Below are 26,768 nucleotides of genomic sequence, written 5' to 3' on the forward strand. Positions count from 1 at the left end.
CCTTTAAAAACACCTCCTTACTGAATTGCAGTCAGCACATCCAGTTCCATCTTTCTACGAATCTTACTCCCCGTCCTCAGATTAATAGGGACCTTAAGCAGTCAGGACGGCAACGCCAAGGAAAACTTCGATTAAAAAATGAATTTCTACTCTTATTTAGAATTTCCAAAATATCTGCATGAGCTCACTATTTCATACGGCGCCACAGCTCAACTTCAGTATGACGTATAAAGGTAGCGTTGAGTTCCAGATGCAAATTAAAATATTTGCCGTCGCGGTTTCGGCTCGCAGACGACGCAAATTTTGGCGATTTCACATTGTTGTTTTGTATAGGACGGCTAAGAAATGTACAAAGTTTCAAAATGCACTTGCTGAGCTATTGTTTTGCCAATTATATCTCTTGTTTTTCCACGTCCTCGTTGCCGCCGCCGTCGTGGTTGCTTAAGGTCCCTAGTATTAGAGACCTTAAGCAGTCAGGACGGCAACGCCAAGGAAGACTTCGATTAAATAATTAATTTCTGCCTCTGATTAGAATTTCAAAAATGGCTGCGTGTGTTTACCGTCTCGTACGGCGCCAGACCTCAACTTCAGCATAACGTATAAAAGAAGTGGTGAATTCCAAATGGAAATTAAAATAAATGCTGTCGCGGTTTCCTTTCGCAGACGACGCAAATTTTGGTGATTTCACGTTGTTGTTTCGCATAAGACGGCTAAGAAATGTACAAAGTTTTAAAACGCACGAGCTGAATTATTGTTCTGACATTAGATCTCGTTTTTCCACGTCCTCGTTGCCGTCGCCGTCGTGGTTTGGTTAAGGTCCCTAACATTCAAGTCAAGGAATGCATGCCTTTTTGAAACAGACAAGCCAAACAAGACCATCAAGCGAAAGAAAACAGCACAGAACAAAACAAACAAGCAAAAGTCACAGAACATGATAACTTCACCAGAGTTTGATCATGTTCTTCCCTATTCAATCAAATAAGACTCCGCCTACTTCTTCTGCCAATCAGTTGTGCTACGCAAAACTTCTTGGATGAAACTGGCTCATCCAGACAGTCTACAGTACTATTGCTAGGGTTTGGAATTATTCGAGAGTTTAAGAAACTGCCACTGGCCTAATTAATGCGCTTTGAATTTGGTACTCCGTGTCAGCAGGAGCTTTTTTGCTGTTTATATTAGTTACTAATTGGTGTGAACTTACTGGAGGTCAAAGCTTATTCTTGTTTTCACCAAAATACTAGATATCTGAAAGAGACTTTTTATTAGCCAATCTGTTTAACAGAAACTCTTTAACCATAATGCCAGTTAACCAACATGAGCACAAGTTATAATTTTCAAATAGGGAATACATCTATCGAGAATGTCCCAGATTGCCTCTTGTCTCAGATTTACCCTCAACATTCCCCATTCATGTCTGTCGATTTTGAACCGGCCCTCCTTTGTTTCTCTTTAAAAAAATCAGAGATTTCAGACTAATCCTAATGGCTGTCCACAAAGCATTTTTGTGACTTTTAAAGACGTTTATCTAAAGATAGAGCGCCGTTTGTTTCTTTTTTGAAGGTAAAAAATAAATTTTGGTGGAATGCTAAAAATAACCTGTGTCAAAGTGACATCGTTGAAGCAAATTTCAGTATACTTTCTAAACGTGAACACCCATTGCGGCTGAAAAGTAAACACAAATCTTAAATGTTATGATAAAAGCTTTTGTTAAGGGAATCACCAAAGTCAAATATCATTGTTGCTGTGAGTTGATGCAAGCTTTGGGGAGTAACGTTGGCCCAATTTTTGTGGATGCTGTTAGAACACCATCCTTTATGCCATCGCATGTGTTAGGTAACAAAAGAAACTTCGGGAGCCAATACGATCATGAGAATTGCAGTCGATTTAACGTCAATAACGTTTTGATGGACCTCGAGTAGTTCTGGATAGTCCGTCTTTTCCACAACTTTGGACGGGTCTCAATGACCGCCAACAACTATGATACGGATATGTCCGATCTTCCAAATATGGTTGGCGATAAATGTCTGCAAACGCTCCGAAATTTTTCGGCTGCTGTACCAATGGCGCCCGAAATGACAAGTAAGCCACGTTTATTGATGACGAGCGGAACAAACGGGTAGCGGGTGTACGAAGTAGTAACGAAATTTGGTAAGTAGAAATGTTTTCTCTCTATTTTACCCACTCAATCAGGTGCAGCTTTCGAGGAATACGTAACTCGTATGTTTGTAAAGAACTGTTCGACACTTCCCGCACCATTCGAGATGTTTTTGAAAGAGATTTAGTGAATGGACAGACCTGTTTGTTTGACAACAGTTATCGAGCAACGAATTCGAACATTGTCAAAAGTTTGGCGATCCACGATTCTTTTAATTTGAGCACAATTGATTTTCATTCATCGTTTTTGTTTAGAAGTAATCGTGGACGATGTGCGGAACATTATATCTGTCAAAATGTTACCCGCGTTCCGTGGAAAAGCGCTTAACAGGAGTTGTCTGCACTAGTTCCGATTTGAGGATCGTTGCGATCTTTTGGGACGCAAAGAATCTCCTCTGTGAGACAATGAACCTCCTTCGGGAGACAATGAACCTCCTTTGGGAGACAATGAACCTCCTTTGGGAGACAATGAACCTCCTTTGGGAGACAACGCACACTGATGAGACTTCATGCAATGTTGCTTATGACAAAATATTTGACAGAAACGATAGTGTGGATAAGTCTTTTGACCGTGAAGAAATCAAACCGACACATTTTGTTCGAAGCAATGTGGTTGCGAAATGCTCCCTTGTTAGAGTATTCCTGAAAGCTGTGCCAGGTTCTGTAAAACACAATACAGCTATTGATTCTGTTACGAAAGTACCAAAAGTATGAAAAACGATCTGCAATTTAGATCACGTACACCGTTCAGGCGGCTAGCAGTAAAACCATACAGATCTCGAGATAGAGAACCATCTAGAATATCACTGCGAAAAGTTATCCAGTCATCGAAATTTCGAAAATTGAGATCAAAAGTGAAGAATTTGCTCAAAAAATCAGTTCCTGCTTCATCTGTTTTACACAACATTGCTTGTAATTATAAATTGTGGAAAATCAGACATACTAAAAGGCAAACAAGTTTCTTTAGTATTTATTTTTTACGAGTTAAGTGTGCCACTTGTTCATTTGCATTTAATGCATCAAAAAGAAATCTTTTACTCTCTGGAGATGTTGAATTAAATCTAGGTCCTGTTGTAAAAGGCAAAACTGGTTCATTAGCATTAGTATCCAATACTACAGGTGATTTGCTCTTAAACTACAGGCTACTTAGACATGGATCAAGACCACTTGATGTTGGTGGAGGAGGCGACTGCTTTTTTAAGTCAGTATCACACCAGTAATATACGGTGACTCTAACCATCACCTAGAAATTAGAGCATTGGCTGTCCAGTTGTTGAGAAATAATCCTGAGCGATTTATAGAAAGCAATTTGGATGGACCATGGTTAAGTTATTTATCTGGTATATCTATGCAAGGAACATGGGCTGATGTTATACAAGCTGTTGCAGATTCACTGAACTTAAGAATTTATATTGTCGAATCTAGTGCAAATTTTTCAGATTTGACCCTGGTTGAATCTGTGAATACTGAGGTTGGAAATATAAGGTCTATGTATGTAGGTCACATTGGTGAACTGCATTATGTGTCAACTTTACCTGCTGAATTTGGAGTAAATGCAACTGAAACTGGAACTGAGAAGTCTCCTGTAAATCTTGCATCTTGTGACTTTGGCATAAATCATAACCGTAAAAGAAAAGACAGTGACTACGTGAAAGAATATAAAAAGAAGAGAAAAGCAGAAAAAGGCATTTCTAAGGAGGAAAGAGAAAAAAATTATCAATACATGAAGAGTTATAGAGCAAGGAAAAAAAGTATTGACTTTTTTATTTCAAAGTTTCATGACATTGTCTCTCAAGGGCCATTGTATATTTGTACTTGCTGTGATCAAATGTTCTACAAACATAGTGTACTTCAGTCTAGTAATCTAAGACAAAAGAATCCTGATATTCATAAATACCTTACAGGTAAGACAAGTGTCAACAATACTGAATTGGTTTGTCAAACATGTTTCAAGTATTTGTGTAAAAACAAAGCTCCACCATGTGCTATAGTTAATGGAATGCAATTTCCACATAAACCAGCATTCTTTGATCTAAATGAACTAGAGTGTAGATTACTTGCCCCCAGAATTGCTCTTCAAAAACTCATGCAGGCACCACGAGGAAGGCAACTTATTAATGTTCCAGCAGATGTGAACAACACTGTTAGTATGTTTGCCACGCTTACCACATGAAACTGCAACAATTTAAGTCAATTTGAAACATAGGCTACAATACAAAAGTAGTGCATTATCATTAACTGTTAGACCAAATAAAGTTATCAAAGCTGCAATTTGGCTTTTGCACAACAGTGATCTATATCAAGAGGAAGGTATTGCACTGAATGAAAACTGGTTACATAACTGTAATGAAGCATTAACTGGAGACATTTGAAACCACTGATGATGAGGATGTAGTCTTAACTGATAATAGGCAAATCAATGAAGAAATGTCCAAAATGATGAAGATGAATGGAGTGAGGATGAAGCAGACATTTGTGCTGGTGTGGCTGATACTTTGCTAACACCACCAGATTTTGCAGGTCATAATGAGCGGCAGGGCATTCTTAATCTTGCACCAGCAGAGGGTAATATGCCATTGAGTGAATTCAGAGATGAATATTCTGAAGAATTGGCATATCCAGGAACATTTCTAGGACAGAAAAGACCTGGTCACATAGATGGGTTAGTTAAAGTTCTTTACAGTGACATCTGTAAATCATAATTGAGAAGGTCAGACCATAGAGCTGCAAAAAATGTTGAAAACATTTTTCATAAAGCAAAAAAGTTGCAGATGAAAATTCTTTTAGGAAAATCACAAGTTGCTTTAAGAAAATGCCACGGAAATAATAAGTCTCTAAAAGCCAGTGATTTAAAAAATGATGGAGGATTAGAAAAACTAGTATATCATGATGAGGGATACAAATTCCTGAGAGCTTTACGAGGAAGCCCTCCATTTTTGAAAAAGCTAAGAGAGATCTATTTGCTATGATAAGACAACTGGGCACAGCTACTTTGTTTTGTAGTTTCTCATCAGCAGAAACACAATGGATTCACCTTCTTTGAATTCTTGGTCAACTGGTTGGTCACAAGCAGTATAGCAATGATGAACTGGGAAATTTAAACTGGGAGGAAAAGTGTAGATTGATCTAAAGTGATCCAGTCACATGTGCTAGACATTTTGACTATCAGGTGAATAATTTCTTAAGACATTTTCTGCTAAGCAATGCTGAACCATTAGGAAAAATATCTGACTGGTTTTATAGAATTGAATATCAGCAAAGAGGTTCACCTCACATTCACATGATATGGATAGAAAATGCACCTGCATTTGGTGAAGATAGTGATAGCATAGTGACCTCATTTATTGATAAAATAATAACTTGTGAGAAGGCAGCAGACAATGCTGAATTATTGGAACTAGTTACCAGACAAATTCATAAACATTCTCATACATGCTGTAAGAAATCTAAAAATGAATGTAAGTTCAATTATCCTCAGCCTCCTATGAGGGAAACAATCATTCTATATCCATTTTTTGAGAATGAAATACTAATGAGTGAAATAAAATCACACAAGGGATCATGGAAAAGCATAAAACAATATTTGAATGACCTTAAAGAAGGTATGGATATCACTTTTGACAACTTACTTGTGGTCTTAAATATTACTGAAAGAGATTATATGTTAGCCATCAGATCATCAATTAATACACCAACTGTGTTTCTCAAAAGAAGTCCTAACGAATTAAGGATAAATAATTACAATCCTGCTTGTCTTAGTGCATGGAGAGCTAATATGGATATTCACTTTGTACTAGATGTGTATGTATGTGCTGTATACATAGCAAATTATATTTCAAAGGCTCAGAAAGGTATGAGTGAACTGTTACGACAGGCTTGTAATGAAGCAAAAAAGGGTAATTCCAACATTGAACAGCAAGTGAGAGATATCAGAAGCAAGTTTTTAAATAATGTTGAAATAAGTGCACAAGAAGCTGTATACATTGTTTTACAGCTTCCAATGTGTAAAGCATCTCGACAGGTTGTATTTATAAACACCTCACCTCCCAGTGAGAGAGTAAACCTTTTGAAGCCACTTATTGATATTAAAGATATGGATGATGACTCTGAAGATATTTATACTGGTCATTTGATCAAAAGATACACAAAGCGACCAGCTAGTCTTGAACACCTTACTCTAGCAGACTGGGCTGCCTGGTATGATGCTGATACAAAACCATACCTTAAGCAGTCTAAAGAACTTGACTCTGATAGCCTTCTTTTAGAAACAGCTCTTAATGAAGTTAACGATGATGATTATAATGATGGTGGTGATGATGATGATAATAATCACACCCACTCTAAATGCAAATCTTCAAAGAAAAATAAAAGGAGGAAAATAGCTAGAATAATTAGAAGTGTATGTTTCATCAAAGAAACTGAACCAGAGAAATACTTTCGTGAACTAATCATGCTTTTTACTTCATGGAGAAATGAAAATACTGATTTGATCGGTAATTGTTCAACTTATCAATATTACTTTTCTCTATTTGCTCATAAAATAAATGAAAACATGAAAGAATATGTTGTATGTAATGAAGACTTAAATGAAATACAAAATCACACAAATAGTATGGAAGACATAGACCATCAGTATGACCTGATGGCACCAAGTACTCAAAATGTTGAATGCCAAGATGAGGTTGAAGGTAATCAAGATTTACAACCTGACTTAAATGAGAAATACAATCTTTCTGATGACATTGGCATTCCATCAGCTGATTTAAATCATGAACCATTAGTTCTAAATGAAATGCAGGATGAAGACTACAGACACATAGTTCAAATGTTGAACAAAGAGCAAAAGGAATTTTTTTACCATGCATTGCATCTGATTAAAACATCTGATGAGCCATTTTATTGCTTCCTCAGAGGAGGAGCAGGAGTTGGGAAATCAGTTGTAACAAAGGCCTTATATCAGGCAGCCTTAAAATATTATAATCAGAGAGCTGTTGTTGACTTTACACAGGTGAAGGTGTTATTACTAGCACCTACTGATAAAGCTGCTAATAGTATCAAAGGCAATACCATTCATACTGCTCTTGAAATATCTGCATTTCACTCTTTGAAACAGGCCTTCTTACAGGGTGCGCGGGTGCAGAAATGCACAATTCGGTCAAACCCGCACAATCCCGCACAATCCGTGAAAATTTGCAAAATCCCGCACAATATGGAAATTTTTATTTGAAATTTCAATCAAAACGGGTATTTCTGTCGAGTATCAAGATTTCTAGAATATTTTAGACTATTTTCAGACTATTTACCTATAAAAACATTCTTGCATTTCCACGCTTTCATCAAACAACTCTTCGATTGCGTTACTCAAACAACAGGGCGTTCTTTTCCGTAGCCTGCGCTTTCCTGGGCACTAGTCTACTTCTAACTCTATTTTCATTGGCAGTTTGTGGCTATGCTTTTCAAATAACGAATCAGAGGTGTTGAATAAGGCTGCTGGCGTTGAGGCTATCTCATTCGAAGTGTTTATACTTGGCACATACAGGACGAATGGGTTGTCAGATATTAAGACTTTCGTAAATCGTAGTGGAATAAGAAAACACGGCTTCCATCGACAGTAACTTTTAATGGCGGACTCAAATTATGGGGCGATCTCCTCAAGTGTTTTCGTTTAGCTTTTTCGATCACTTTGACGAACAAAGAATTGCTTCAAAATAGGTTCTAAAGTTCAGTCAATAAGATAAAAATTATTCAAAGTAAAATCTAGAAGTCGTTTAGCCATTACAGGAAGAATTTCACATTTATATTACAAGAAATGGTATGATTTATGAGGAGAACCCGATGTTTACTTTAACAGGGAGTGGGATACAAAATATTTTGTTCGACGCAAGATTATGCAATCCCGCACAATTACCCGCACAATTAACTTTTCTCCCGCACAATTCGCCTCCGAAAAAGCGCACAATTTTAATTTTTTTCCCGCACCCTGTAAGAGGGCCAGTTGAAAACATACAAAAGTCCTGACTCAAGCAGACTCAATACTCTGAGATGTCAACTAGGTCATATCAAATTGATGTTCGTAGATGAGATATCCATGGTTAGCAACAGTATGTTTAATATTCAAATCAATAACAGACTTAAAGATATTAAAGGGAGTCATGACTATAGAATTGACTGAGCCACAAATACAAAATTACTAAATTGTTCTTCAATTTTTTTTCCTAGACGAATCCATAGATGGATTATGTACATTTGTTAACAGAGGTTCAAACAGCAAGAAACTCCACCACTAACTACTTCAACTGCCGCATTCAAACAGGCAAGAGGAAGCAGTACGTACTGTATGCTATTCACCTCAAAAGCGCATGAATTTAAACCAAGCATTCCTGAATAAATCACCAGTGAAGATTATTGGAGTTAAACAAACACCATCAAAAAGGTTCCATACACGAGAAGAAGAATTTACCATTGCAAAACATGCGAAAATTTCTCCAGCTTCTCTGTCATTTTCCTTTAACAAAAGCTTTAGCAACCAGCCATGCACAATTACTCAAGCACTAGGAAAAGATCTATACGAAACTGTAGATGTCAAGGCCAAAGTCCTCAAGAAGGCGGAAAATAAACAAGTCATTATAAAAGATGGTGAGAAGGCAAAATATAAAAGCGATTGTATTATAGCTGATGAAACTAACTCGGTAAAACTGTTCTTGTGGGAAGGCATAATCGATAAAATTCATGCTGGGAAAACATATCACTTCAAACAATTGAAACTTGGCATTTTTGATGATGTCAAGTAGTTAAAAACTAGTGAAGCCACTGACCCTCAAGAAATTGATGATTTACAGAACATCAATCTGACCACACCAGAAATAAAAGACAACACCATTGAAGGCCGCTGCATTGGTGTTCAGATCAAGCGTACTGCCTCTTGCATAGTATGTAACATGACCATCAACGAAGCACAACTTGAAAGTGAAACTGTAACTTGTAACAACTGCAACATGACTACTCTTTCAAGCATTTGCAATACAAAATTAGTTGCTCAAATTGTCATTCAAACTATGCAGGGTAAAAAGATTCTCAAATTTACCTGCTTTAATGATGCCATAAGCAGCTTCCTCATAACAACCGACTCCCAGATGTCATTATCTGATATCCCACTAGAAGACTTACAGAAAATCATGTTGCAGGCAGGGAATAAGAAAATTTTAGCAGACAAAACAACTCAAGTAATTTCACAGTTCCTCCCCTTACATTGATATTAAGGTTTAAAATACATGTACAGCCAATAGTGAATCACAGATTTCAGGAAAACTGTGACTTCTACGAAGTGCAACATAACTGCCCTTTCAAGTATTTGCAATAGAAGAGTTATCTATTTGCTCAAATTTTCGTTCTGTCCAGGGCGGATAAAAAATGCACAAGTTTACTTGCTTTAATAATGCTTTAAGTAGCTTCCTAATAACGACAGACTTTCAGATGACGTCTGATATCCCATTATAAGGCTTGAAGAAAATTATGTTATAGGCAGAGGAAAAAACCATGCAATATACCAGACCAACAACTTCAGTGATTTCGAAGTTCCTCCCCTTATTAAGTGATATTTAGATGTATGAACATTAACTCTCCTTTTCTGAAACTCTCATTCAGGCCCTGCGAAACAAAAAGATAGTAAAGTTTACTTGCTAATGACACTCTAAACAACGTAATCAGTTAGTAATTACAAGACTTAAACAAAATTATGTTCCAGGGAAGGCATAAAAATTTTAAAACCAACAAAACCACACAAATGGTTTAAGAGCACTACCTTCCGTAAATATTGTAGTTGTGTTATACAATTTCTCTTGTTAATTTTTTTAACTCCCTTATGGGAACATGAGTACTAAGGAAATATTCAGTTGTGTTATTTAGTAAGTTACCCAAGGCAAGGTTAAAATCTTACCATTTCAACAGCAACATCTCTTCGTTTTTGTTTTTAATACCACATGTTATAACTTCCCTTAATTACTACATCTCAAATATCCTGTTACAGTATGGGTAAACTGATTTCATTGTTTCACTTGTTACTTTTAACTTTATATTTTATATCTTGTAAATGTTGAGAACACTGCTTTTAAGCAACTTATAAGAACTTACACATCAATTTCTAAAAACCTTTTGTTAATACTGAAAACGATCAGTATTGCATTGACCTGTATTTGAGTTCACCAATAAAAATGTTGGTATTTACTTGGGTAGTCTTGTTTTTCTTCTTTTTCTGCTCATTAACTATAGCGTTTCTGCCCCGACGATTTTCTAATAAATTCTTTCAATGCCTTCAATCTTCACCACCAGCATCCACACGCAGTTTGCAACTGCCTTGTTTATTATAGCAGACCATGATCTAGCTGGTTTGTCTTTTAACAGGTCAATTGTCTCTCATTTTAGATCAATCAAAGAAGAGGAAAACATAAATGAAGTTTCTAAAAGTTTCTTAAAACGAGAAGGTATCAAAATTATATGCCTATACAAAGGTCCGAACCATTTTTTTATATCTAAAAATGGTAAAAATTATTGTGCGGCAAATATTTCGTATATTACGGGCCATGCCACCCACTTTTTCCTTTGCATTCTTCTTATTTATTATTTTTACCTCTTTTTTCTTGAACATTTCCGCTCGAGACTTAGAATGTTGGAGCCTGTCGAGAAGTATGCCCGTCCTAATGAAAATCTGGATCTCAGGTACACGCGTTAAAAGGCGAGAATGCCATAGCAACTGTCGCGAATAGTTGGGAATAACCTGTCTGTGCATGGATGTTGATTGTTTTCTTTAAAAAACCCAAGCGTAGTTAGTACGTTAGAGAGTTTGGACTAAGAACACACCAAGTTACAACAGAAACATGACGCCGCTAAAGCGCGCAATAAGGTGCTGGCTAGTGAACTGAAGGGACTGAAGGCTCAAGTGCAAACCCTACTGGAGAAAGGAGCTCACGATGATGAACTTATTGCTGCCCTTATGGTCTGCTCAACTGTTGAATCCTTAGCTTTTTTGTGTTTGTTGTTTGTTGTTGTGGGTATGTTACCTACTTTGTAAGTGTGCAGCGAAGGTTGAATGTGCGGTAAACCTACGCTTACTTACTTGGTAAGCGGTGACACATTAGTGAATATGCGTTGAAAGAACTGTTTGAAAGTGTTTTAGAAAGGGGTTGAGCCTCGCGAGGCCCGTATCACAATACTGCTGGAGCCAATCGATCTTTCTGTTGCATAACATGGAAAGGAGTTTTTTTATTTCTGCTGCATGGCTTGACAGTCCATCGCACGTAACCCCAGTAAGTACATGTATTTCTCCGAGTTTTCTTGACTTCAAATGGCTGTTCAATGTACTCCATGGCGGAGAGAGACACTAAGAGTGAAGGTTCTGATTTAAGATCAGAACACAATGAGCTGACTAAGGCTTCAATCGGTACACTTCAAACTGGAGTCAACCACCCATGAGAAATAAGGAGAGGTCACTGAATTTCACCTTAAGGAGATGCAACGTTTAGACTCCATTCTACTCAGAATATTAATTCTTTTCACAATATCCGTATATTATCAAGCAGAAAAGTGACGAGAAGTAAGAAAAAAATATGCGAAAGGGTCTTAATAAGGTCAACTGTTAGCCGCAAAACGGCCAAATGTATTTGTCTTGGGATTAAACTAACTGGAGTTATATCTTTTGTTTTAGAGGAAGCAGCAACAGCTAGAAAATGCAGCAACTAAGAGGGACACTTCCTCGCCCCCTGTAGCGTGTGGTATAGAGGACTTACCGATGAATGAAGAAAGGCTAAATAGTAATATTGTTGCAAATACTACCTCTCAAGAGCCAGTCTTAAAAGGACTATTGCCGGTAAACGGCTTTGTGGAAAGAGGACCCATGTGGAGAGGCCGAGCACGAAGGACTTCAAAATAACAGTTACATGTCACATAACAGACAAGGAAATCCATCAAAGCATCATCTGGAAGGACCAGGAAGGAGCCAGGGTTATAATTACTCCGTTCCCGATAGTCGGGCTAGACGACACGTGACGTCACGAGGAAGTATAAACGGCACGCCGGGAAGGAATTCAGCACAGGGACACTAGCTGCAGCTCACACCACCAAGTGGCGGACGTGGAGGCAGGGGACACCAGAACAGTGTTGGAGGCAGGTGTGTAAAAAAGTGGTGCTGCTGATTACTTTATGCATGGAAGAAAATAAGAGAAAAAGGGTGGATCAGGAAAAAAAAAGGAAAAAATCCAGATTGACAAACAAGAAACGATGTTTCCCAAAATTCTAACTCAGCAACACAGTATTTCCTTTTCGTGTTTTCAGAAATTTTGTTTTGTCCGTAACAGTGGCTCTCTTAGGCCTAGTTTACACGTCGAGCTAGAGTCGAATTTAATTCAGACAAATTGAATTCAAGGTCCCACAAGCAATTAAATTCGACAATAGCCGGACGTCTAAAACAAATTAAATTCGTCTGGTAAATTAAATTCGTCCTTGACGTTTTATCCGTCTTGATAAGACAGATAAAATATCGATAACGCGACTTCAGTTTTAACGTCGCACTAGCGTCGCGTCGAATGAAATGCATACATTTTCTTAATGTATTTCAATTGAGTTTGGTGAGCCCGCAGCGACCCGTAGCGAGCTTTTCAAGTATTCCGCATGCGCAAAAGCTCGTCTTGGGCACTTCCCGCGCGAGTTTACGTTGTAGTTTTACGGCTTTGGCGCTTTGGAGGAAAAGTTTGTCATCTTCTTGCAGTAATTGCGAGAAACAAACGAAGTATTCTTGTATAACGTGTGGTAAAAGTGTTTGTGTTCGATCGGAATGTTCGGTTCCTGAAGTTAATGAAGAAGCTATCGGCTGGCAACCAAATAAATGTGTTGGGCATTGTCTCAAATGTGCTCCTTGTATAGAAAAGCTTCCCAAAGATTGTCAGAGCGATGAAGATTTTTTCGAGCAAATTGTTATCAAAGTTTTAGCCCGCGCCATGTTTGTTTCAAAATAACACCTGACCAGGGGCACTGCATTTGGGACGAGAATTAAATCTTCCATCATATTAATTTCGGCGCATAAAACCACGCCACGATTTACGTCGACGGAATGACGAATTTAATGGAATTAAATTCGACTGTAGCGCGACGTATAAACTAGGCCTTACAGCAGAACATAGTTTAGCCATAATTTGTTTTTGAGAGAAACAGCCCATTGATTTCTGTTCTATTATGATCGTTTCAGTGAGGAGATCCAATTCTTAAAATCTCAAGGACATGAGCACAAGTCCTTGTGTCAGGCGGCTGAAGTTGAGCGAGATCAACTCCTAGAACTGGTTACCCTGGATTACCCCAAGATAATCTACACACAGTTAGCTTTGATAACGTGAATGGGAGGGGGGGGGGGGTGCACAGTGCCCTGGATACTTAACGGCTTAACGGATTGGATGTGACAAATCGATGTAAGACGGAGAGCTTAATATAAATTACCTGATGGTCAGTGATTTAGCTTGCAACTAGTGCCAGACGGACTTCATGCGACCACAACTACAACTCTTTTTTTCTTTTAGCTTTTTAGTCCGTCGGTTGTTAGTTCTTAATTTTTTGTTTCGTTTTCTTATGTAAAATTCGCTAGATAGGTGGTTGAGGTCTTATATAATTGAAAATTACTTAAGCTAAGCTATCGTAACTTTTTTCGATGGAGAACATAAATTTTTGTGATATTTCAGAGTCGATGAAGCTGAAAACAGTGAGTTAGAGGCAATCAACAGATGGCAACAAGAACGACGTCAAGTCGTTCACGTGGACAAGCAGCTGAGTAGAGCCCAGTCGGGACAGGGCGTGGCCAGAGGCGGGATAGAGGGTATGGGTCGGGGGGCATAGACCAGGAGCGACAAGGAATGGCAGAAGACTTGGGAAACTAACGTAAATATCCCACGTGGCTGATTATTGTCAATTCCTTGTGTGCCAACGACTTTATAAATACGCAAAGTAGTCAGTTTTGAAAGAGGTTATCGAGTGCATTGCAATACGCTATAGCAATGTTGATGTACTTTTATCAGCTTGAACCTGATGATCGACAATGCGTTTTATTAAGGGTTGCTTTCAGTTAGGAATCTCTTATTGTAATGGCTCTGTTTTTGGGGTCGAACCTCGATGCTATACGATAGTCGACATTTATATTTTTATTTCCTAAAACTTGAAGGAAACTTCATAAATTATAACAGTCTGAATTCTTCGTGGTAGGGGTCATATTAGACCTCTACTCTACCGGGAAATTCTTAAATCAAACTAACACGATATTTTTGGTTTCTCATGTGGGCTGGCCATTCAGACAGACGAAAATGATGCGCTTAAAGATGCACTCATTTCCACGCTGAAAGCTAAAGAGGAGGACTTGAAATTCTCTCGAGAGATAATCGATCAAACAAAGAAGATTTTCTTGCAGGGGCTGGGACAATTTAGACAGAATACCGCCCCCAGCTAGTGTATGCCATTTGGAATTTGGACTTCATACTCCAACCCAGATGATATCAATATGTACATGATTAAGCCTTCAATTAATTTTGTCACGTTATGCTCCTTGTGAAAAAAAAGAGAGAAAAGAAAATATTTGCGAGAGACACTTGAATACTTCCTAACCTTGGTTGCCTGTTCACAGTTAGTTAAAGTGTTTCGGTTCTACTCGCCCGGCTTAAGTGATAATCGTAGACGATGTCCTTGTAAATAGTCAGCAAATTGGACGGTTCGCTATCACCTTTCACGTAGTCTCAGCTTCTGCAACAGCATCGTAAACGGACTAACTGAACGCCGACGATAAAAGCTCTCCTCTTTATGACACCAGGCCGCATTCTCCTTGGTTTTTAGTTATCACGTTTGTCCCGCAACACTGCTAATCTAGTTTACGTACCTTCAATTTGTCAGTTGAACCCTTCAACATTGCTTTTTTTTTATGTTAATCTGGACTTGTGGAGTTACACTTTCTCAGGCGCTAGAAAGCGAAGCGGAAAACTAAAGGTGGCGCTGTTACATAGCTTGATTTTGGGAAGTTTCTTATGTAGGAGATACTATCTTTATCCAGGAATGTTTCTTCTATCCGCATTTAACCGCAGTTTATGGGGAACGTATCACTAATGTAAAGCCAATGATTTTCTTCAGGTCCGTGACAAGTCAAAGAAATGTCACTTCCGGTATCCGGGTATCCGCCATCTTGGAACGGTGATGATCACGTGAAATAAATACGAACTTGTTTTTCCAGAAAGCTACTGTCGGAAACCACCCAACAGTTTCTGAGAAATTATCTTATTCGAAGGAGATCCTCATTCTTAGTCGAGACGAAAAGTCTCGGAAATCGTTGAAAGGTCGCCTAGGACTACTTCGTCAGTTTTATACAAAGGTAAGAAACAATAACATGGTTAAGAATCCTGAGAGGGAAATATTTATAAGCGGCGAAATCAGGTTCGTCGATGCATTTGTATGTTGTGATGATTTAAAGCGACGCGATGTCAAATTAGACCAGCATTATACCATGGACCCAAACTCGAGCCAGAGGAAATTGACTTGAAGATGCAAACGGTTAAATAACCATTTTGTTCCTATTGCTGATCATTTCTAGTTATCCGCATGTTTCCAAAACAAAATGGAACATGATGAAGACGATTCGTTTCCAAATTAATCCTATTTGACTATTACTTGGTAAAATGAGTTAGAAGATGATTATTTAATTTATTATTTTTAGAATTCGTTAATTGCGTTTACAACTGCGTTCGGCTCTCATAGCAAATGAGCCACAAGGCCGCGTGTTGAGTTCAATGCGAAGCAAATATCACTGAGCTCTTTGTTTCCACTAAGGAATCGGCTTGTGAATAGAAAATGACTTATTTCGTGAAATGAAGACTTTTATTATTTTTAGGATATCAATACCATGTATACAAACTGAACTTGGTAGATAATCGTATCTTTGAAGGTAATGCTGGTAGACAATGTTGTATTTCCTAGCTTGTGGGAGCTTTGATTCCTTTTATCACAGATCTGGAGGTATTTATTTTATTAAACTTATCATCGAGTTACATACCTGTCGACTACTAAACGAAATCTGCCTATCTCTCCAGCTCTCTTTGTCAGTCAGCTGTCAACTGAGGCTGTATAAATTGCATATCATTACGATGCCCGGCTGGGGGTAGGAGGAGGGTCCTTTCCCTTTACAAGCTCTATAGGTAGGAGCATACCCCAGTGTGTTTCAGAAAACGGGTGTACAGTTTGAATATTATGGTTGTTATGGAGTATTCAAAGGTCAAGTGACTCCTCTCATTACTCTAATTTAACTTTCATTTCCTTTAGTTGATAATCAAGATGGTATATTTACTATACAATATTCGTAATTAGTTATTTTACTTTTTGAGTAAGAGGAAATGCCCATACAGTAGTAACGTTATGTAACGCCATGTAACGCAATACACTACAGTCGTTGAAAACGAAAAAATCGGTAATGATTTTCAGGGAAACCAAGAGAACGCATTGACGAATTTGTCTCCTTTACACCCGATGAATAATGAGTAAACAATAAAAAATTATCTCATTTGCATTTAGAAGAATTCTCGCGTGAGCTTAATTCTTGGCTTCAGCATTGATGCATAGCTTTTGAGCGCTTCACTGTAAATCATCGCATACTCCTCTTAAAGCTGTAATCCCTTGGCATGGATGTGTTATCTATTCCTTGTTTTAAATCCTATCTTGAAAATCGTGGCTGTCAAACCTTAGTTAGCAATTCCATTTCATCAAATAGAACCATGAACATTGGCGTTCTACAAGGCAGTGTTCTTGGACCGCTATTGTTTCTTGTTTACGTAAATGATCTTGCTGATGTTCTGAAAACTGCCAAGCTTCTTTGTTTGCTGACGACACTGCTATTTATTGCTCATCTCAAACTGCTATTGATTTTGAAGCCAAATTAAACGAAGACTTAAATCACGTAAAGGAGTGGTTAAATAAGCATAGACTTACCCTTAATATCAAAAAGTCAAAGCTAATGCTGATTGGTGGTCAAAAGAGACTGAAGCTATTGGGACAAGTAAACCTGAACATTATTGATGAGAACATTGAACGAACTGGAAATTACAAATATTTAGGGGTTGCGATTAATGAAAATCTTACCTGGTCTGACGACGTTGATTTAATATGCAGCAAAGTCTCAAAACGCTTAGGAATGATAAAACGTATTAAGCACTTACTACTTAGTAAATTTAGGGAGATTATTTTCAATACAATTGTTCTACCAATTTTTGATTATACTCACGTAGTGTGGGGTGATAGGTTTAGTTGCACCCTTATGAACAGACTCCAAATTTTTCAAAATAAGGCTGCGAAATTAATAACTGATAAACCCCTTTTTTCTTCTATTCATGATGCACTGAGGTCACTGGGCTGGAAAGATTTAGAATATAGGAGAAAATTTCATAGGTTATCTTTTATTTTTCATTATATTACAAAAAACAATGATTTTGATTATGGTATTAAGCATGAGGAAATTCACGCCCATAACACAAGAAATAAATCTATGTTTTCTCTCCCTACAGTAAAAACTAACTGGGGGAAATCTAATTCGGCTTATATGTTTTTCAATGAATGGGACTCTTTAAAATGGACCACTTAAGACAGTAAATTATAGGATTTTTAAGAAACAATATTTTAATAATATATAACCTTCTCTTCTTTTGTCAATTAATATCATATTCAGTATTCATTAATTTATTTCATCTATCTTCTATTCTTTTAATGTATTTAGTTATTGTACTTCGAACATTTTACAATTATTGTTGTAATTAACTTATTTTTATATGGAGGTCCCTCATGAAAACCACCCAAGGGTGATGTGGTTTCCTCCCTATATAAAGTTTTACTTTACTTCACTTCACTTCACTTCACTTCACATTTGAACAAATCGTAACCGCTTCCTAGATCGAATGCAACATTCCAACCTTAGGCTTGAAATGGAGTATGAAATCACAGGCCGCGTTCAAGAACAGAAAGTGGAAATCGCTTTTTGCTCTGAAACAGGATCAGGATCAGGATTTAGAGAGACAGATGGTGGATCCCACCAAGTAAACCAAAGTGCACCTGCCCCCCCTCCTTCGAGGAAAGACATGACCGGAGGTTGCAGCTGAAATTAATTCCTAGAATCGCGTTTTTTTTTATTGTTTTTTAATCATCGTATTTAAAGACAGGGTCATGCTTATGCAAGTAACCTTCGTGAGCGGTAATTGTTGATGGATTGGCCATTGTCCAAGAGATGAAGAACTCTTTTGGAAGCGTTTGAAAGAAGAGCGAAGTAAGTAAGGTTTGAAGCATGTTTTACGTAAGTAAAATCTGGAATTGGAGAAGTATTCATGAAGTCGCGAAAAGCCGACTGCTAGTCTCTCGGTATGATGCAAATTTGCAGCGATTATTCATGTCGTCGGTGAATCAGAACAGAATTGTTTTATCCGTCTACCGTTTAGGAGAGAATTTCTGAGTGAACAGAAAGTTTGTGGTATCTGTTCTTCACGACAGTGAACATCAAGTCAACAAGGAAGTTAAACCAAGGATGACTGTTGAGGTAATACAGCTCAGCAACTTATGATAGACGCGAAACTTGACATAACAGCTGCATCTGAATTTTCACGTGATCGTCACGATCCCTTACAAAAGTTCATGCCACAATCATAGCCAGATTATTTGATAACACTCACTCGTTGTCGATGCAATTCGTCGACAGTCGACACTGCTCGCTGAGACTGACAACAACTTCTCGGGGCGAGTTGTGGACCGCTACTATCTCGAAACCTTTGCGACAACAGCGATAGAGGAAAACCACGTTATGGTAGTTATGTCGAATTTTTGTGTTAAGAAATTATCAGTATCGAAATGCTATGATGTAACTGAATGCCTTTCGACGGTTTTCTCGGAAGATGTAAGAAAGATAAAACGATATTGCAGCTAGTATTGATCAGTTTGAAAGCTGAAACAGCATCGTTTGAAAGAGTAAGTGTACCACGATAAACACACCGATCCAGCGCTTTGCATCTGCAGTGTGTGACACCTTGTTTTTGTACGAGAAACGGATACTTTTCGATGTTTCAGCAAATTTGTGTGCATTCTGAAGTGAAAACAAACAAGTAACGACAACAAAAACAAAAAAACAGGAAAGTTAGTGATCACGGAGAGTATACGAGAGTATGAATCGCAAGTATAAATCGTCACGCCATCGTGATAATGCACGCATTGTTATTGACAAAGCAGCCGACTTAAAGATATTGCAAATGACATAGGAATGTAACAGCGTATCGTCAGAAGGTTTCGAGTTGCTCAACTTCCCATGAATGGAGGTACAGCACTCGGGATCTGGATGATATGCACACGATTTCTCTGTTTCACCCACATAAAAATTACCGAAACTGTACCAAGATAAATAACCTGTTAGTGTGTTCACTGTTCACCCGCACGGAAAATTTAATGCATCAAAGTAATGACGAATGATTTTACTACGTATGGTAGAAGTGCCAATGGGTGATGTTATAGTGAGCTTGAGATTGAGAAATAAACATTTTATGCTTTTTTGGAAAGGTAAAGAAAATGCTCTAAGTTCATGGCATATTTAATTAAAATTATTGTATCTTCAATTTACCTGGGTAATCTATCAAAACCCCGCGGATTATTTGTTGATTTTGCTTCAGATGCTGTTTAAAAGCATGGATTTTTTTCCTCTTTCATGTCCTTGTGTTTAATGTCATTGTGTTAAATATATTTGGTTTCTTGGGAAGGTCTTACCAGCTGAAAAATTGCTTCTATAGAAAGCAAAGAAAGTGTTAATAATTCCTGGAGAGCTGGATGTATTTTTATTAGTCATTGATAAGCTGAGTTAGAGGAATTTTCATGTCATCCGAATGGATTTAAACAAATCCAAAAATATTCTTGCATTTTTATAAATGAAAGGAACTCAGTATGACTTTTAGTTACAGTTGGCAGCATGAGCGAGAAAACTAATTGAAGTCCTAATTATTTTTTGTAGATTCTTTAGCTCCCCTTTCACTATTTTACCCGTTGGAAATTGCTGCTCAATCCCCGAAAGCTACAAGTTGTGGATTTCTATTTTGTTTTGGTTAGACACGAAGTACTTAAAAAATAAGGGCTTCATAAAAGGCTTTTTAGATTAGTGAAAAACTTATCACAATATTGACTCAATGATAGGTAAAACTGATCTTGCGACGCAAATTACCTAGCGTTTCCAGAGTTTTCTTTTTCAACAGATGCAGAAGATGTTTTTGGCCCGTGTAGTATCCTTTTCGTCACTTTTTTATCTCTTCTCAAGCGGTTAGAATGCTATCGTGACAATCTGCTAAGTTCTAAACCTTTCTTAGCATGCGTTAGAAATTTCTATTAACTGGTCACACTACGGTAAAATTTTTTGGAAGTACGTACGTTTGTTCTCAATGTATTCTGGATTGCGTCTGCGAGGAAGTTTCTAGAATGGCTGTCGTCAAAGCTCTGTATGCACTTTACTCACACGGCGTTATAGCTCGTGAAAATTTTCACCTGTTTTATACTGAACGTTCGAGCGTTGCACAAGATATTGCAATTTGAATTATAATTTCAAACTGAACAAGGCTTTTTTTCTTTTTTCTTTTTTTTTTTTTTAGATCTTTCTATGACTGGATGAAACTGTAGCAAGTTAGTATGGTTATTGCCTCAAACTTTCTCTTCAGATAGATGGACTAACAGTGTTAAAGCCTGAAGTCGCAAAGATGGGTATGTATATGTTAAACAAAAAGATAAAGACCAAAACGCAGTCTATAAGGGCCAGATTACATGAGCCGGGCTGGCCCTGTTAGCCGGGCTGATTTCTTTTGTTTTGGTGTTCTCCAGAGCGTGAAAACAAAAGAAATCAGCTAGGCTAACCGGGCCAGCCCGGCTCATGCAATCAGGCCCCTAAATATAAGTCTTGGCGGCATTGTTTTGATAAGACTGGGACAATCAGGAAGCTGTAGGTGTTCCATTCAAGTATTCTCGTTGTTTGCTGTTTGGCAGACGATGACAGTGACTTCAGCTTGATTCAGCCATCGCTGATCAAGCAGCTGAGGACCATCCTTGATCAGTACCCAGATGATGGACAGATATTGAAGGTGAGGAAAGCACACACAGACACATATTAAGTATTTTAACTTTTTAGAATCTCTTATAATGGCCAAAATATTAACCGCAAACCGTCAAAAGCGCAATAATTTTACCGTCAACCGTCCAGTAAGAGGGGTGGCGAATGATCCTTCAAAAACTCTGAGTCTCGCAAAATTTTAGTCCAATTTCGCAAGTCCCGCAGTCTCGTTTTTTCAGCGGTTATGTGTGTCTCGCAGTTTTGTTTTTTATACGAAGGTGTCTCGGAGTCTCGATTTTTTGCAAGGCTAAGGGTCTCGAAGTCCCGATTCGTTTTTTGGTTTTTTTAAAATGACGCCTTCTCGTCACTTGATATTGAATTTCACAAAAGCAACTTTCAATTTCGGAGAAAAAGTCAATCCTAACTTCTCCTAAATTCTTTTTGTGAATTTTTTCTTTGCTTTAGACTTCTATTTTCTTTGATTTCTTTATCTTCTCTTCGGCTGTAATTTCCCTCTATCTTCTGAAATTAAATTAAAATAAGCAAACAAATAAGAAAACACTATGCTTAATAGATCCTTAATCAAATACTTAGTTTGAATTTACTTCGTTTCCCAGAAAAATTAATCTCTTGAATATTAACTTTCATTTCCTGTATAAGTAGCTGGTGGTTTTGATTTCTCCGCTTTCTACGCGATCGCCGGAAAGCGATCGAGTGTATGGTAGTTTTAATATTTCGACCTATTTTGCCAACTTTTGCCATCTTGGGCAAACAATCCCAGTTAAAACCACCATCAGTGTAGTCTCCCTCGCAGCCGTTTTTAGTCTCGTCACGCAACGCTTCTCCACACAAACGGCTGCTCACATTCGAACAACATTCCTTTCCGCTACTTCAACCAATCACTATTTGGGTTACATATGTTGAGAACTGTACGCGCCAAAATAGTCTAACCAATCATATTGTTTGTTTCATCTTCGAGTTCAAAGCTTTGAAAATGGCGTCCTTTGAAGAAGCGTTTAATGTTGTTAGTAATACATTTCGAATTCCTAGTTTAAATGCGCAGCAAAAAACTGGAATTAGGAAAATAGTTGAGGAAAGAAAGGATGTATTTGTCAATCTTCCTACTGGTTTCGGGAAATCTCTCCTGTATGAAGCACTACCACTCGTGTTTGATCTTACCTCACAAGAGCCTGGTCATATCGTCGTCGTTTTCTCACCATTAGGGAGCTTAAGCAACCACGACGAAAGGGACGACGACGACGTCAAGTAATCTCGAAGGGTCTGGAACGAGGACGTCGTTTTTAGCGGGAAAATGAAACTTAAGCAGTGAAGTTGCTCAAGGACGACGACGTCTGAAATCTTGTTTATTCTCGCTTCGTCAGTTTAAGAAGTGACATCGTTCATAGACGTCCAAAACCTTCTTCTTCTCACTCATGGATCAAATTGCCACATATATATCGAAAGTTCGAGAGTAGGTTATTCAATTCTTGAACATCAACAATCCAAGGAATTATTAAGCTTTAGCTTTATTTACAATAATTTACACATCGCAAAAGTTTAAAATATCAAATTTTACGCTAGTTGTTTGAGGTTTAAATTCAGTTCTAAGTGTTGCTGATATAAACAAACCTATTTTGCACAAGGTTTGTCTGATTTTCAACATGCTTTAGCCTGTTATGTTCTACCTTTGATGCTCCTTCCTTTGGCGAGCAAACGACGTAAGTCTGTCAATTTAATCAATGCTAGCTAGCGATCGGCACAGATAGCAGCCCTTGCGAAATGGTTGGCTAACTTTCTAGGATTCCTAGGAATTTCCTAGGAGTAAGTGGAATTTTCCTAAAAAAAATTTAAGCTCTCTAGAGATGTGAACAAACATTACTAGGTTCCTAAGAATTTCCTAGGAAATTCCTAGGAATCATTACAGGTAGAATTTACATAAAAAAAATAGATTCTTGATCCTTGGGAAATTATTAGGAATTTACTAGGAAAAATGATCTTTTAAAATAAACCCTCGATTCTTAAGAATTTTACTCATAAGTTTGTTTTTTGAGAGAAAAAAATGCCATTTGAGATGTTTAAAAAAGTCACTACTTGCAATATATCAAACAATTTTTTTTTGTGTGTTATAATTTATAACTCATTAAATTTTTCTGCAGATATTCTCTAAGCTTATAAAATTTCCAATAAACATTTTTTTTTATCCTTTAATTGCATTTCACAATGAATAGAAATAAAAAATTACAGGAGTAAAGAATACAAGGAGAAAACTAAATCAAATGCAATTTAAGTGGGATTTTTGATCCATGTGTTTGGTGCTCCAGTCAGAAAATAAAAAGTGCTCTGCTGCAAGGACAATGACTCTGGCCACACTGAAATACAAGGTTATATCAACCTGAGGCATCCCTGCAAAATGGTTTATCACAATGTGCAAGATTCAGCCAACACAGTTTTCCACTGTCTGCTCCTGATTTATTCTAATTATATGGTGAATTATAAATACTTGCCATTTAAACTCAAGTTCAATATAGATACAGTATCAACTAAAGTATCAATTTATTTGCCAGATTAGAATATTTCATACAGAAAGCTTAGGAACACATCTTTACTTAAATATCATGGCAAGGCAGTCTTATCTGAAGCAATGGGAAATTTCAAATCTGGCATATTGAGACTTGAAAAGTTAGATTTTCTTATATCTAACCACAGACACCATTAAAGTTTGCAAATCTTATTATAACATGGTTTCTGGAGTTGCCATTTAGAAGCATAATCTTCTCCAAAATCTCAGTGACATTCTTTGCTTTCAGGTCAGACCTAAAACATTAAGAATAAGAAATATTAATGTGGTAAACAGATGTTCAGAGCTTCTATTGCCAAACTCTATATATGCAAGATTCTGATCCAAACCTATTCAAAGGTTGATTTGATTATGGTACATTCTCTCAACATCTTATCACTGCCCATAACAATCCAAAGAATGAATAGATACTGAAATTATTAAATTCCAGGATTTGGCATCTTTTAGATGCTACTGTAGAAACTCACCTATCACTTTTAACTTGTACTGCATGCAATCCCACATCATTAAAGAAGAATAGTTTATTTGAATCAACTTCGATTTCCTTGAAAATGGCAAGCACCTTCCCAGACTTCTTCTCCCATACAAAGAACTCTATCCCACCAAGAGTGTTGTCAGTGAACTGTACGACACAGGCGTTGCGTTTAACCATCCTTGTGTATTGCTTTGAGAAATATACATGGCCATTTACAACAATCCTGTTTACCATCCAAACAGCATCACTTCCTAGTATTCTGGTGATGGCTTCACCAATTGGCTGTTGTAGGTTTTGTACCTTCTTTGTCCCACCAGCTACTTGACAATCATTTGCCTTCTTCAGGCTTCGAAGTCTAAAATAAGATTTTGTGTGAGTACACAAGTCATTGAAACATACAGAAAAAAGTAATTAAGTTAAATAGCAGATGACAATTTTGATTCTGTATACTTTGGGAAGGCACTTAACTGCATAAAATGATAAAAATGAATGAACAATTATTTGCATTTTAAAATAAGAAGAATATTTTGTGTATATTTTTGCTTTAAAATACTTTTCATGGAGCTGGTAATTTAAAATTTAATCACACTTACTGTCTCTTTGTGCTAAGCATGCACTCAATAAATTGCTTTATTGAGCAGTTTTCCATCAAGTTGACATCACATCTAAGTCGACTTTGTGCATGCAACATCCAGATCAGCTGTTAAAAAAAAAGCAAGAAAGTAAATAACTACAATCATACAAAGATGTATATGTTGAGCACTCCCTACTGTACAAAATAACAGATTAAATACCTGACGACAAACATTTCCTGTTCCATGTGCAAAATCCATCAGGGCCCATTCATATCCTCAAACCCAAAGGTGGACCAGGCCCATAGTGGTCCCCATCCCTCTGCATAGTCAGCAAGATGCTGGCCAGCATTATACACATTTAAGCCACAAGTACCTTCACCAGTAACATATTTTTTTTCAACAATCATGAATTGTATAAATGGGTACTGTTACATGTCGCAACTTAAATTTATATCCATAGTTCATACAAATTTAACCTATTGTCATCACTCTGACAGATGTTTCTAGAATCATGGAATGTTAATTTGTTTATGCAGGAGTCAGTCAAATGTTTTGTTCAAATACGTGTTCAGTGAAGAAATAGAGAGCCATACAGGTTGAACTAAACTTGGCAATCAAATTCTAGGGTTTTTATGCCCAATGGAGTCTTTTTTTGCAAAATATCACAATACATTTATGGTTAATGATCACTGCTGTATTCAAGCTGCTTTGCATTATGTCCTTTAACTGTAAATGTTAGTGTGAAGTAAAACAAATTACCATACAGCTCTGCAAAGTCTTTATAAAACCTCAGAAGTAGATTTCGTGCTCTGCTAAGCTGATTTGGTGTGATAGAATCACCAAGTAGAATATAAATACCCTCAGAGAATTGAGCAAAGTGTTGAAGATAGATATCAGGAAGTATGCCAACTAGGCAGGGTAAAGAATAATACAAGAGCCAAGCCTGAAGTTCTGATGCTGGAAAGAAATCAAGGGTAAATACCATTATTACTGTTTGAACTATCAAAACAAAAAATGCACTCCATTGCAACTGCAATTTACTAATAAATACTTATATGAAACAGATCTCCCATTTGGTAATGCTAAAAAGACATGGTTTAAATGTCTGTCAATTACAAGAGTCCCACATGTTATGTACTGTTATTTGGTTTTAAAACATTGCATACAAACATAGAAATGGTAAATTAAAGTCTCACAGTACCTTTCAAATTTTTAAAATGTTTTTCCATGTCTCTTGGTAGTCTAGCAAGAGTATCTGGAGGCCTCATCTCAAGTAATCGTTTATTTATTCTGTTGAGCTGACACAAAAAGACAATAACCAAACGATTAATAAACACATCAATACAGCCGTATAACGTACGAAGATTGCCTTCAAACAACTTCAATAAAAGAACCACTATCATTTGGGTGTAACAATTTTATTATGGTTATCATCCCATCATTGCACTAAAGGCAGTTATGATCGCGTGTGATTTTGTCGGAATACTTTTTATGGCTGTAAATCTATATCAAATATTTTGAAAATAGATTCGGAAAACCTGACAGGTATTCAAGCTCATGTTAACACACCGATCTGAAGAATTCTTTGTTGTTTAAAGCGTCTCGATTGAAGAACAGCAACACGCAAAATTTTTAAGTAGCAGTAATCCGGCAGTTCCATACACAGCTTTTGACCGAACGCAGAGGTGTATTACACTGCCATTTAACACTTTTCATTCAAAAAAATGATAAACAGCACTCTTTCATAAAATGTACTCAAATAAATTTAAACCTTACGTGGTCGCTTTCACCCTTTGACTTGACATCTGTTGTGCGGAGGAAGGAATATGAGTTGGTGGGTTTTCGAGTTTTATTTGTCTAAAAACTGAT

The 26,768-nt window shown here is 37.3% G+C and overlaps 2 protein-coding genes and 1 pseudogene across 3 annotated transcripts in view; 2 read left to right on the forward strand and 1 right to left on the reverse strand.

Annotated features, from left to right (window-relative positions):
• Positions 1 to 72: 72 nt before the first annotated feature.
• Positions 73 to 12,079, forward strand: LOC148719354 (uncharacterized). Its single transcript, XM_088740096.1, has 4 exons — positions 73 to 2,148; positions 3,296 to 7,162; positions 8,946 to 9,377; positions 11,855 to 12,079. The coding sequence occupies exons 2-4, from the start codon at positions 5,435 to 5,437 to the stop codon at positions 12,077 to 12,079; spliced, it is 2,385 nt and encodes a 794-aa protein (XP_088596222.1). The 5' UTR covers positions 73 to 2,148; positions 3,296 to 5,434.
• A 3,327-nt stretch (positions 12,080 to 15,406) lies between these two features.
• LOC111326336 (sacsin-like) overlaps positions 15,407 to 26,768 on the forward strand; it is a 50,288-nt gene continuing 38,926 nt past the window's right edge. The window contains 3 exon segments of the mRNA XM_088740415.1: positions 15,407 to 15,541; positions 20,820 to 20,928; positions 21,208 to 21,302. Of these exon segments, the coding sequence (XP_088596541.1) occupies positions 20,925 to 20,928; positions 21,208 to 21,302 (99 nt within the window). The 5' untranslated portion in view covers positions 15,407 to 15,541; positions 20,820 to 20,924.
• Positions 23,808 to 26,669, reverse strand: LOC148719355 (uncharacterized; annotated as a pseudogene). Its single transcript, XR_015994114.1, has 6 exons — positions 26,101 to 26,669; positions 25,590 to 25,856; positions 25,119 to 25,329; positions 24,918 to 25,024; positions 24,317 to 24,679; positions 23,808 to 24,085 (listed from the first exon to the last, which is right to left on the reverse strand). The product of XR_015994114.1 is annotated as an uncharacterized LOC148719355 (transcript).

This window comes from Stylophora pistillata, chromosome 12 (assembly GCF_964205215.1).
Source record: "Stylophora pistillata chromosome 12, jaStyPist1.2, whole genome shotgun sequence".
NCBI classification, from domain to species: Eukaryota; Metazoa; Cnidaria; class Anthozoa; order Scleractinia; family Pocilloporidae; genus Stylophora; species Stylophora pistillata.